The sequence below is a fragment of the Sitophilus oryzae genome, unplaced genomic scaffold, assembly GCF_002938485.1.
Source record: "Sitophilus oryzae breed Bouriz unplaced genomic scaffold, Soryzae_2.0 scaffold_1297_pilon_pilon, whole genome shotgun sequence".
In the NCBI taxonomy this organism is placed as follows: domain Eukaryota; kingdom Metazoa; phylum Arthropoda; class Insecta; order Coleoptera; family Curculionidae; genus Sitophilus; species Sitophilus oryzae.
The window spans coordinates 7971627-7986099 of record NW_022145945.1 but is presented as its reverse complement, the minus strand read 5'-3'; the positions used below and the strand labels follow the sequence as shown (position 1 = coordinate 7986099).

General features: G+C 33.8%; 1 protein-coding gene across 4 annotated transcripts in view; it reads left to right on the top strand.

The window, feature by feature from the left end:
- LOC115874683 (signal-induced proliferation-associated 1-like protein 1) overlaps positions 1-12334 on the top strand; it is a 119192-nt gene extending 106858 nt beyond the window's left edge. For 3 of the 4 annotated variants that reach the window (XM_030889905.1, XM_030889906.1, XM_030889904.1), the window contains 9 exons: positions 1808-1934; positions 1998-2151; positions 2215-2414; positions 3927-4328; positions 6295-6421; positions 6479-6773; positions 6950-7118; positions 7408-7604; positions 11229-11531. In XM_030889905.1, the coding sequence (XP_030745765.1) occupies positions 1808-1934; positions 1998-2151; positions 2215-2414; positions 3927-4328; positions 6295-6421; positions 6479-6773; positions 6950-7118; positions 7408-7604; positions 11229-11406 (1849 nt within the window). In that variant the 3' untranslated portion in view covers positions 11407-11531. Of the gene's footprint in view, positions 1-1807; positions 1935-1997; positions 2152-2214; positions 2415-3926; positions 4329-6294; positions 6422-6478; positions 6774-6949; positions 7119-7407; positions 7605-11228 lie in introns of all 4 variants that reach the window. The other variant, XM_030889903.1, reaches the window with a different exon arrangement.
- The last annotated feature ends 2139 nt before the right edge of the window (positions 12335-14473 follow it).

Sequence of the window (14473 nt, the reverse complement as noted above, 5' to 3'; positions counted from 1 at the left end):
CGACGATTTATGGCAAAGCAAACCCGAAGCATTGGACGTGGCTCAATATTGGGCCGAGAAAATATAGAGTGTTCCGGACACGAAAGAGAGAGAGAGAGAGAGAGTATTGTCTAACTCTCTAATTCACTTTCCAACCAGATGAAAGGGATTGGTGACGTTATTACGGCATTTCGTAAATTACTGCATATTCTTTTTAGTAATTATTCTCATTTGATTTGGGGTTATAATTTTAATAACGGACTAATGTCAAAATTAAAATTTGGATGCTGTAAAACAAAATTCAATTTTTTTCTATTACAAAAGTGCCTCAAAGATTTAACCAAAATGAACAAGAATTCATTGCTAAGCTTATAAATTATTTTTCACGAGAAAGAGACGCTGGTAGAACACTCTTACCCGTGGACGCCGTATACTAAGGGCTGGCAAAGGTTAGTCTTGGGTGGAGATTTCCGTATGTAAGAAGAGTACAATGCGTTTATAATGTACAGCCAAACGTATGAAATAAACCGAGAAAATGTGCACATTGATAAGAGACGTGGAAGGGGATTTATTACCGATTCTGAACCGTCCTAGAACTTTCATACGCATGTGCAGAAGAAAATATGTAGAAATTATTTTATTTGCGTATGCGCTGTAGAGTTCTACAACGGTTCAGAATCGGTAAGAACCCGAAGTAAGATCGGCAGTAAGAACCCGAAGAAAGCTGTTGTCGCAGTCGATCGATCGCCCCAATCGGTACCTCTGTCAGTACTTAAAGTTCTAGGGAATGGTGTACATCATGCGTTCAGCTTCACGATTTAATTACTTCACGCGATACTTTATTTGTTTACTTATTAACGAGTTGTTGTAATTTTCCCTATAGCTTGAAAATTTTCAAGTGCAAGTTAGAAACGTTTGCATTTTTGGTAAAAATAAGTGGAATTGAGTTGCTGTTCGACAGTGGTCGCGCTATTAGAACTCTGAATCCAAAAATCGATATCTCCAGATCTATTAAAAATAATTGATTCATTTTTTCAAAAACTTTCTTAACATTTCTGCTATATTTTCTTTGCAGACAGTATGTGAAAATCTTTATCAATAAAAAAATTACACGATTGCTGAAAATAGCTATGCTCGAAAAGTAAATGGATGGGTTGTTTACAATTTTTGAATGGAAAAAACAACCTTATCGAATTTTTCTTATGTAAACATATTGTAAAAGATCCCATCTTCAAAATAAGAAAAGTTTCAATATCTAAAGTGTTTCTTGAGTTATGGCGTGTTATGTGTTAAAAACTTGAGTTTTTAAATTATCGCGATTACTGACGTATTCTCGTTATAAAAAAATTACACCCTAACGATATCCTTATAATTTCATTTCAGATGCTCAGAAACATGTCTAATGATTTTATTATCTTTTCTGAAAAGCCTTTTAAAAATAAGCGGTTTGCGATCGTGATTTTACTTTACTTGATAGGGAAAGGCGTACCGGCAACGTCGCAATACCACACCGTCGCATTTCTCTCACTCCGACTTAATAAGATCCCTATGCGATTTACTTCCACACATGTAAATACCGACCCAAATGTAACAGTTGCCAGCACGGTACGAAGTAAATACAGTAATATATCAGTAAATGAGTTACAACGTAAGTTAGGTATCTTTATCGTTGTCTTACTCATTAAAATACAGACCACATATTTAGAATGGCCTCAAAATTTACATCTCCCAAAATTTTTCGATTGATAATTTGTATATTCTTTTCGATGCTGACTTTATATGGTTACATTGCATAAATCTAGGAATGTACTAATAATTGTTGTTTTAGTCGTAATATAATGGGTCAGTTGGGTTTTCACGTTCAGCCCGATGGTGTAGTCACTCTCGTAGAGAGCCAAGGACAAGCGTGGCAGTCAGGCCTTAGACAAAATTCCAGATTGGTTGAGATTTGTAAGGTAGGAATGTGAAAGAAATCATATTTAGAAGAAAAAAAAGTATTAAAATTTTATCCCTCCTAGGTTGCCGTTGCCACACTTACTCATGATCAAATGGTAGATCTTCTGAAGACATCTTTAACCGTAGTGCTTACTGTGATACCACCTCTTAATGATGGTACTCCTAGGAAAGGTTGTACCTTACAGAACTGTAAATATAATGAGACAAATTTCGAAGGTAACGCTATTTTTACTGAAAAACGAAAGAAAATTTGTTAAGGGCTGTTTTTTTATTTATTAGGAGACTATGAAAGTACGGATGAAAATAGCAAAACGAAAAGATCAGCGCAGAAACAGCAAGCGGTTTCCGGCAATCATCGACTGGTATACGAGCGTAGTTTTTCACCTCCTCGTAGTAGTAATAGTTCAGGCTATGGAACGGGGAGTAGCAGCAAGTCTTTCCTTGGTCAGGAAGCTCGATATCATGCTAACAATGTAGAGGTACTATCTTTATATACTTTATTAGGATTACTTCCACTTTGTTTTATTAAACAAGTGTAAAATGAAAAAAGAGTAAAAAATATTTTTCTTATACTTTTCTATAACAGCGCTTTCAGATTTTCTATAACAGCGCTTCCGCGACTTCGAGCAAGTACCATGAGTTTATATGAACAATTTCACATAGGTCGCGTATGCTCCGTCCGGATGACGGCCATATACATAAACACATTAATATAAAAACACGCGGAGGCTCCGCTCCATCAGAAAGCGCTGTAAGCGTTTGAGTCCGTTTATGAGCTCTCCAAAGAAATCCTATATGGGTATTTCGCCACTGCAAGAAAATCTACAAAATAAAATAGTTATTTTTTGTAAACACTGTTGCCTTAATTCAACGGAAACTACTTGTCAGCAGTTAGGTTTACTGATAAACAAATTTGCCTAACGACCAAAAAAAATCCTTAACATTTCGGAAAGTTTATCTCTTTCCGTCGTCGGAAGCCAAAAAATACAAAGAATAAAGAAAAAAACTATTTAAAATATTTAAATGCAACTATTCAAGAACACTTTATTTTTTTTAAACAGATACGTCTACAAAAACCGTTGACGTTCTGTTAAAATGACATTATATCAAGTTAAATTTCAAAATTAACAATTACTACCTGATAACAATTAATTAATAAGGTAAAACCAAAAAGCCTTATCTGTCTGTAATTATTTTTAATTTGTTTGTAATTTTTACGTATGTTATGTTTATTTATGTTATGTTCTTTAAAATCAAAGACGCGATTGCCATACATTACTAACATCTACAGGTGCATGAGCAATGCATTTATTTTTATTAGATTGTATTAAAAAAACCTCTTTTATTTTTCTTGAGGTTATCGCTTCTTTCATTATAATTTTGGCCTTGTTAAAATTTATTCTGTGCCCTGTGTCCCATGATTCTGACAAATCTTAGATTTGTAAAAATCGCCCTTTCTTAAATAATCTTTATGTTCTTTAATTCGAACATTTAAGGGTCTAGATGTTTCACCAATGTAAAGCGATGAAACATTTTATGAGTTCCGCCAGAGTCAGAATAGTATTTTATTTACTTTAATCGATAGAAAATTATAAGGGTGCCGTTTAAAAATAAAAAGTTGTAGTCATTTCCAGTTGAAAATAAGTGGCCGAAAAAAGATTGAATACGTCAATCAGTACTAATCATGACATAGATTAGTACTGTATTAGATACTAACATAACCTTGTATTTTTATCTAAAAAAATAAAAAAGTTATAGGGGTGAGTCACTTTTGCGATGCACCTGGTATGTGTTATGGATAAAATGTATTTTTACTACAAACCTTAGTTTTAAAAAATACTTAAATTTATTAAATATTTATACGTACCTATATGTAATTACGAAACGCTCGTGCGAACGCAGCAGCGAACAAACGTTACATTACAGTGCTCGGCTCAAGTCAAACACCGCCCTAAAACTTCAATATACGTTTATTTTGTGTATTGCTCTAGGGGACTATGACGAGTTCATCCAGTGGCCAATCCGGCGACGACAAATGGATCGACTTCTTGCAAGAATTCGAAGCTCCACCTCTCCCGGCAAAAGTCACCGGCAGCGTTCGAACACCACAACATACCAACAACACGTTTCCATCATCACCCAAGAGAAACAATTACAACCCTCAACCTATTCCTATGGCACCTACATCACATAACCACTATACCGTCCATCACAGTAGAGTACAGTTTAGTAATAGTCTACCGTTGCAGCACGTAAATTTTCAACAACCAATGACCGCAGCGCTTCATAGCAATACCAGCGACCTGGACCTAAGTCACAGGTCTGAGAAAAATAACATTGTGAAGCAACACAATGAAAGGATTCGACAGCAGGAGGGAAATGAATTCGTACAGGTTAGTTTTTAGGTTAGCTTTAAACTACTGACTGAATAATATCGAGTATAGTCTGTTCCTCGATAAAATGAAATGTTTTTTTTTAACCTATACATTTTATGCTTTTTCGATTGAACCATTTTCAATTCTATAGTTTGTCCAACGACAAGATCCTTGAAAGTGCATAAAAACGGCATGGTGATAATAAAAAAAAAACAAACAAGAACAAAACACCATATACCAAAAAATATAAAAAATAACTATTTCTTACTTTCAAGCTTCAATTTATTATTATCTTTATCAATATAACTTATATACAAATACAAATTTGTAATATTCCACAGGAATAAAATAAAACAACAAAAATAAAACAAACTATTTTATTAATAATAACGATTACCAAATTTGATACCTTAAAGGATGATTAATTAACTTTAATCTTAATTTTTTTTAAACCAGTACCTTTTGACATTATTTTTCTGCAGTACTAAAATCCATTATTTACCTATCGTGTGATGTCGATATTTTACAGCTACTCCAGTTTTTAGTATATGTTTAGTACGATCCTTGTACCATATACGAGAAGCACTTATCTACGACGAGATGGTATACAAACTTTATTGATGGTAACTTTATGCCTGGGTAGCGAGTATTAACTATAAACTGTGCTTTGGGTCTACAGTTAATTTTCCCTCGATTTTTCCTTCACTTGACTTCAAAAGACACAAAACACAAGTAATAACACGAATCAAAATGCGTCATCTTCCAAAACGCAGGGTATTTGACATAAGTTGACACAAAATTATAACCTATAATTTGGCAAGACTTTGACAAGCCTCAAAAATCTAAAGGCGAGTGCATACGCATCGGCGTCCGTTTGTCGTTCATCGTTCCGCCAAACCAATAAAATTGAAATATCATCTGTCATTTTTGAAATAAACCAATAAAACTGGTTAAAAACAACAAGAGAGGACGTATGACGGATTTATATTTAAACCCATCCATAGTTAACTTAAAAATATTAGAAACTTTTTTTGGTAAAATAAGTGGTAAAGTAAATGGTATGGGCCGTCATGTGCTTTTTTTCTGTCATCGTCTGTTGAAATCTTACCTGAGAAAAAAAAACAGAGTATATACATATAATAATACATCTATTGTGTAAAAGTAAATTATAAATTTTTGATGTAGGTAATTTTTTATAAATTATATTATGTCTTTTAGAAGACTACTTTTACTTTACTTAAATTTTTATTATAGTTGACTATATAGTATACAGGCTTAAAATATGATAAAAATTACATTCAAAAGATTATACAAAATTGGATTATGTCAAATGGAAACTTAATGCCAAAATAAATCTTGTATAAGATCGTCTATACCTAAATCCAACAGTTTTCGATTTTTTTCATGTTAACCTCTTCCCATTGTTAATAGTCCGATTAAATGATTTTTTGACACCCTGTATCATAGATAGTTATGATCTGTTAATTACTATGCTAATAATATATTTGATATCAGTTAAACTTTTAGTTACGTAATCGAGGGCGGGAAAGCGGTAGTAATGACTGTAATGACTTTTTATGTCCTTTAAGTGCTGTTAAGAAGCTGAGTTTTGTTGATGTAAATAATAACTGTTTATAAATTTATAATTAATTTATCTTTGTTTTCTAAAATATTCTGATTAAAAGAAAATATATAAAAGTGGACAACGTTGTGCTGGTCAAGCTTAATCACGTGACTAAAAGTTTATTTGATATGAACTATAGACAACTTTATATAAAGTGGTATTTATTTTTAGCTTAATAATGTAAAAATGAACAAAAATAGGAGTTTCCATCTGAAATAGTCGTTTTCTTGTAGGTTTGTTTTCAAAAAATTATAATTATATGAACACTGTATAATATTTAATCAATCACTATAGACATTTAAATAGGGAAAAATGGTTGCATCTTTAAATAATAACTAAAGTATTTCTGTTTTTAAATAGATTACTAGAACTCCAAAAGTAGCTGACTACACAGGAGATTACCTAAAATTAAACGACAACCTGTCCAATGACAGTTCGATCAGCGATAGAATCAATACGATTGGCAGCGAAGACGAATTATCCACTGGTACGGTAACAATACACTTCATTTTTATACACTATATCCTTTTAATTTTGATTTTAGGAAGTGGTAATCATTCGCCCAGATCAAACAGCCGCTCAGTGAGGCAACAGCAAGTTAGTTACAACCAGCGAAACCAAAGTCCCAGGGCCACAACGACCAATGGCGAGGCCAAGCTCAGACCGGGCGTAACGTCACGATCGGCAAACAGAAACAGTGCCAATTTGTCTTCCAATAATTTTAAGGAAGAACTGATGAGGTTGATCAACCCGGATAATATAGAATCGGCATCGACGTCATCTTCATCACCGACAGTTGATCAGCCCAAAGACATTAGTATGTCTAAAGGACATTCAAGGTATGCTTAAAGAGAGCTCACGGCCATAAGCATTTTAAGGTCTCTGACTATATGGTTGACATCTCTATATCCCAGAGACCCTAATTAATTATTACATTCTGTACTTAACCAATTTAGCTGGCAGTAACTGTCGCTAGTGTTTTAAAAGTGAACTATATTTATAACCATTTTTTTAGAGAAAACTTGAATAATTCATTATCCGTCCATAAATCTCAGCCAGAAGTGATATTGACCATGGCGAGACCAGCGACAGTTATCTCTAATGCCAGTACTACATCGAGCCCTTTACCTAATGAATTTCGGATGGCCAAAGACGAGGGACTCCCTTCACCGAGCAAGAATAAGGTGCGTTAAGATTGCAAATATATATTTAATATATAATATATAAAAAGTATAACACTTATTTTCGTTCCACCTATAACAAAATCTTACATTGGTGCCCAACGTGGGGCCAATGTAAGATGGGGAGTATCCCATCTCCCCATGTTATGGGGAGTACCACCGTAAACAAAGTCCATATTAATCTTAGCAGCAAATAGGAGACGTTAACTTAAAATACTACTAGTACTACGATTTAGGATAGTAAATAATGGATTTACAATCCCAATTTACAATTATTCCAACTGAATTTTAGGTAGGGTTGCCCTTACTAGACAACTTCCCACTGCCGGTCGACTCTGATTGGCCCAGCCTTGTTGACACCGCCACTCGTGTGATGATGCAGGTGGAATCACTGCCGGAGAACGAGAACATAGAACAGAATGGGAAACAGTGGGACGATGAATTTATCGGGTTGGATCGTAGAGACCAACATCTCTCCAGCTCGTATTCGTAAGTGTACATTCGTTTTTCGAAATTATCATTGAATAGTCAAAAGAATTTCAGTGTTACCAAGGAGGGAGGCCATCTCAAGAACTTCTCTATTTCTGACGTAAAATCTGTTACGTCAAAATCTGATAGCGCTTCCACTGGTATTCGCATTTACATGCGAAAAATAGTATTTTGCGAATAATAATATGCGAATGTTGTGATTCCAGAGTTCGAAAAAATATATACATGTAAATAACATTAGGCAAATTAAACAAAGAAATTAGTGATGGGCTGTTATTTAACTATCTGGTATTTTATAACAATTATTTATAAATAACATAACGCAACCGTTACTACTTCTAAAAAATAACAGATATAAAATAACGACACGTAGAGATCGGCCGCTCGTGAAACGAAAAACGAAGTCGGCGCTCTGCACCGCCACGAAATTCTACGCTGCTCGAAGCAATTCTAAGAAACAACTAGTATGGATGGAAAACATGTTATTTCGCCAACCATCGATACAGGCGGCGAGACAACGGACAACGGAGCGGGGAAAGCGCTACGGCGAACATAGCTGCTTCGGTCGATACCATCGATGGTCGTATTGGGTTTGCAACAGCTTAAAAATAATAGGAAATAAAAGAGGCAGGTTTTTTGAAACAGTTGCGGGCATAACGCCTGGCGGTCGAGATAACAGGAGTGGGGAACGACGCTGCATCGGTCGATTGTCGATGGAGGCTCGCAACGGGTTGGAGAAGTAGTCATTTTAGATATGTTGTTTTTCAACCTGTTACGAGCATAACAGGGCGGCGGTCGAGATAATCGGAGTGGGAAAGGAACGCTGCTGCATCGGTCGATTGTCGATGGAGGTTCGAAACAGGTTGGAGAATAACGCATCAGTAGTTTTAGATACATTCTGTTTCAACCTGTTACGAGCATAACGGGCGGAGGTCGAGATATTCTGAACAATTTTCAGAATAATATTTTAAGATTTTTTAAAAATGTATACAGGGTGTTTTGAAAAATCTGGTCATTGATTAATCACGATCCTGCTTAAAGCCCTTGATGTAAAAAGCTGATTTTTGGAAAACGGATTGACTTTAGTGTGTAGAGGTTCGATAAGAAAGGATTTTTCGAAACTCGAATTCTAAGGGGGTGAAACTACTCTCAAATATTAGAATATTTTTTATTTAAAAACCGGTGAGTTTTTCGGAAAAACTCTTAAAACACGTATATTTTATTATGTTGTTTTACATATTTTAAGATTTTTTAAAAATATATACAGGGTGTTTCATAAAATATGACCATTGAGTAATCACTATTCTGCTTAAATTGCTTGACGTTTAAAGCTGATTTTTTGCAAACGGATTGACTGTGGGATTGAGGTTCGATAAGGAGGGGTTTCTCGAATCTCAAATTCCAACAGGGTGAAAACGCCCCTCAAATATTACAATACTTATTATTTAAAAAACGGTTAGTCTTTCGGGAATACGCCTGGACACGCATAATTTATTTTGTTTTTTTTATATATTTTGAAATTTTCTTAAAAATCATACAGGGTGTTCCAAAAAGTTGAGTAATTGATTAACCACGATTCTGCTTAAACTGCTCGACGTTAGAAAGCTTATTTTTGGCAAATGTGAGAAAATTTTATCCAGTTTGTATGTTAATGGAAATTCTTGTTTTGCTTTATCATCACCATTAGAAATTATTAATTCAACGCGAACTAAGTCGCGGGTACACGCTAGTTTAAGTGTAAAATTAATTCGAACTCTAGTGTGTAGTTTGGTTTACTTATGAAGAATATACTACACATTTTCTTATATTGCTATTTTTTGACCGCAAATGGTAAAATCATAACTAAGAGCTTCTCGCCCGTCGAGTGAGATGCAGCCTGTACACTGCTACGCAATTCAGGATCTACGCGGATCGAGGGGCAGTGCGTAGGTAGATCGGAATGTATAGGTATAGACGAGTGGCGGAATTTTGGCTTTTTTTATATCGCAATTTGTAAACAGCGCTTATTTGTAAACAACCACCGTTTTTAGAGAGGTATTTTAGATAACAATCGATATTTAGAAATGTTTTGACACCCTGGAAATACTACCACCAAGCACGTCATTGTTGCAACTTGCAACTGCGTGAATACGCCTGGCGGTGACCGCCTCATACTCTTTCAGATATTTAGCAGTAAAATAAAGAAACCTGTTATTTTTAAGCTGTTTTTTATAAATAACTATAACAGTTTCAACTGTTATCTAAAAATAAGAGTTTTGCCCATCACTAAAAGAAATATGAATCTCTCATAATTTTTAATACAAAACCTTTATCTACATTATTTATTTACCTTAACACAGTCTTGCAAATTATATCGACAGCAATGATAATTTTTAATATCATGATAACCTATAAAAAAATCTTGCAATCAAAATTTATATCGTGTATCTATAGATTTCTGTCGCTTGCCTTCCGTCTGTTGGTCCGAACTGTATTCCGGAAACTTCGGCAGCTTATTCTGCAGATAAAAGTAAGTAAAAAAGTTCTTATAAATGTATGTCCTAAAATGCTTGGTTTCGGAGCATATTATTTCGATTTTTTCCACAGAGTTTCTGAAGTAACGTCAATATTTGGATGAAAATTACTCTGGGAGTTGTCTGAGAAATTTGATTTTGATGTCAATATGACTCCTATTTGTATGGGGCGCCACCTACATATATGTGTTTTAACTGTTTTGAAGAGTAATAACTTTTCTCCGCCATACCCGTATAACACTACTGAGTGAAAAAATATACATTTCCGTGATTTTTTACGTCAAAAATGTCTCTTGGTAAAAATCGCTATGAACAACCGTTCTCAAGATATTTAGAAAGGAAATAGTCAATACATGTCATTATTGACAAAAAATAAACATGTTGAGTAGATAGTTATTTGGCTGAAATGATAAATTTGCGAACTTTTTATTTTTTTAAATAATAACTTAATCATAAATTTTTCTTCGAAAAAATGATGATAAAACTTGTTTCTGTTGAACTTTTGGCACAAAAAAATTTCAGATTTATAATTTCAATCTAATAACTATTTAGTCAACGCATCTTTAATTTATGTCAATGATGACAAGTATTGATAATTTAGATTCCAAATAGAACCTTTTTAAAGACACCTTTTTTACCTAAAAAACGTCGTAAATGTATATCTTTTTACTCAGTAGTTTTATACAGGTACGAAAGAAAAGGTGTTACTCTTCAAACCATTTAAAAAATATGTAGGTGACGCCCCCTACAACTAGAACAATTTCTCGTGTCAAAAAACTTCCAGATACTAATTTTAATCCAAATATTGACGTTACTTCAGAAATTATTTGGGAAAAAAAAACGAAATAAAAATAAAACTTCTACACCCTGTATCTCCGAAACTAAGCAATTTAGGACATGCATATACGAACTTTTTTACTTATTTTTATCTGCAGAATGTGCTGCCGGAGTTTCCGGAATACAGTTCGGACCACCCTGCATACTGCCTTCTTTTCTCGGTGGTAACGATTTAACTTGTATTTAAGTTGGCTGAAAGATTGACCTCAAAACATGTTTATAAAGAATTAAGTCATAGATAGCCAAAAAACATAAATATATTGTATGTTTTCAGGAGCATCCCCGACCAGCACAAGCACGTCGTGGAACTGAACCGAAAAATCCAAACGCTGGAAAGGGAAAACAGACGCTTGAGAGACGAAAACCAAAAGTTCCAGGAACAAGCGCAGGCGGCTGTGCATCAGCTGCGTAAATTCACCGAGTGGTTCTTTAAAAATGTCAAGAGGCAATAAGGAGGCTGACCTTTACAACGAAAGCGCGATTGCAATAATACTTAACAGAATATTTGATAAATTAGATTTTTACACTTTACTCCATTTTACTAAAAACGTATTTTTGCTAAAAAAACATTTTTGAAAAGATGCTTCCGTCGTTATGTACGCTTCTTTACTGGTTAGGCGTATATGGCCTTAATTGTACTCTGTACGTAGGTTAAGGTATATCTTATTCAATATTCAGCTGGGTATCTCGTGGCGCCGAGTATGAGGAATTAGGTACGGAGGTTATATGCGTAGTAAGACCATGCGCGCAATGTCGAAAATATTCAGAAATAATCTGCTGGTATTGAATAAGCTGTGGTCAAAAGTTTATTTTCACACATTAGTGCGATCAGATCATTTCGCGGTATTATTCTTTCTAATAGTACAAAAGACTATTTAGGTATTTATTATTTTCTTTTAAGTATTACGAAAGTACAGGATGAACAAAGATTTTGTGAGTTTTTACGTCATTATTCTACTATGCCATATGGATATTATTGCCACAATGTTCAATTTTAACTTATTTTGGGTTAGTAGTATTTTTTGTGCAGAATATTCTGCCGAAGTTTCCGGAATACAGTTCGGACCACCCTGTATATTTTATTTTCCAGAATAATAGTTCTTGTAATATTGCTTCATTCACAAAGTATATATTTTGCAATCAAAAAATGGGTTACAATTTTTTTTTCTATATTAAATATTACCTTTTGACAAATTTTAATGTCACTTCGTAAGTGACATAAGGAGTGAGCGAGATCGAAACTATAATTATAGTACGAGAGAAACTTGAAGCTCTTTGATATATCTTTTACTATGCTCTCTAGAACAGCATGCGGCCCGTCTGGCTGCCGGTAAACGTTGCGTTCTCTACTGCGCATTGAAAGAAGATCCTGTATTTTTATTAGTCCTTTAAATTCTAGTATTGAATATTAATCGAACATGTCTTCATAGCGCAGTGCGTAGAGTTTCCGACCACGAACCGATGATTCAGAGTTCGAATCCGGGTCAGGGCAAAGACTTTTTTATTTTATTTTCGTTTAAGGTCGATTTATAAACTCTACAGTTGGCTTTGGATTTGGCGTTGGCGTTGGATTTGCCGTCGACTGTTCGTAGCGCCGCAAAATCGCATTTATAAACTCGACGGTTGACAGTTGGCTTTGGCCGTTTTGGGCAGATCTAACCGTACATTTTTGTTTACTTTTTACTTAAGAGTAGCAGAGTCTATAGTGCGTTTTTAGAGACGAAAGTGTTTAAAGTTTTGGTTTTTTGTTCAAGATTTTTAATTATGGATTTGGAAAGTAATGGTCTTGATGAAATTACCCTATTAGGGTTATTGGGAGTGACCATAAATTTGGAATTAGCATACTTCAAAACTAGATGTAAACAAAGCAACACGTGATCGCTCTTTACTATTCTATTGGCTGTAACGTCATTGCTACGTGGTGCTACGGACGGCGAACCGCCGCGAACGGTAAAAAGTAAAACATAATTTAAGTCCGACGGCAACCGGGCGCCAAAGCCAACGCCAACCGTGTTTATAAATGCTCTTATGGTAATATACAGTTTTAAGAATTGGGCGGCGGCGCCAACGCCAAAGCCAAATCCAACTGTGAGTTTATAAATCCTACTTTATATTCTGATAGTAAAGTATTAAATATTTGTTTTTGAATCACCATAATTACTTTTTAATACTTTACTATCAGAATATAAACGAAAATAAAATAAAAAAGTCTTTGACCTGACCCGGATTCGAACTCTGAATCTTCGGTTCGTGGTCGGAAACTCTACGCACTGCGCTATGGAGACATGTTCGATTTATATTCAATATAAATTAATAAAAAATATAGGATCTTCTTTCAATGCGCAGTAGTGAACGCAACGGGTATCGGCAGCCAGACGGGCCGTATGCTGTTCCAGAGAGCATAGTAAAATATATATCAAAGAACCAGACGTCTTAAAATACTTTCTCGAAAACGTTGCTAGCTCTTACTCTATTAATTGTTACTATAAATGCTACTTTCATTCGCTAATGCATTACTTATACAGTATTTGTTGGCATTTTTTGTTAATAAGAATTAAACTAGAAGAATAAAGTATCATATACGCGGTAATAATTAAAAAGATTAAATTTTAATTTTTAAAAAACTTTCTAACATTTTTATAGCTTTAGGTCGTAGTTAATAATACAGAAAAAAACTTGCAAAGTCATTTTTTCATCCTGTATACTCAAAGTTACCAAATATCTCGGATTCTGTTGTAAAAATACGACCCAAAAAAGAATCCATACGCAAATAAATTAAATATTGTATTACAATTATTATTGAGTAATTATTATTAATGTCACGTTCTCTTGATTCACATATTTTAATCACATTGTTCTGATTTCCTTAACAATTTATATTTTAAAGCTTTATTATTATCAGGAAACTTTTAAAAATGTATTTTATATATTTTAATGTATTATTAGGTACGTTAGTTAAAATACCAAAACAATTTAGTATAAAGGCATTTAATTTTATTTCTATTTAAATAGTTCATTCCCGATGCGTAGTAGTGTTTATAGAGAAATTATTAATATGAACAAAAACTAAAATAAAAAAATATTTAGCAACTGTTATTTTGTGTTGGCGTTGCGTTGCTTTTTCATCGTAACTGTTTATTCCATTATTATCATTGCTGTTATGTATTGTTATTTTTTCCCGTATTTTTAATGTTACATTATTCGTCTGTGACCTGTATAGATGCCTTAAAAATGGATCTATTTTATAAAAGTATTAAATTGTAAATTTTTATAAAATTATATTTGTTTGTAAATAAAAAAAATATACTTCATCTTGAATTTGAGTTGTTTTATTTCTACTACTACTTAGTTGTAGATTAAATTTACTAGAAAGAAAACCCAGAAAAGAACCAGTGGTTCTCCAAACTTAAGCAAAAAATCTTTCTTTTTTGGAAATTTTCAAAGTAAAATAACTAGGTTATTTTGGACTTATTTGAAAAACAGTAAAAAGACAATATGTTTCTTTTATCAAGATCTACC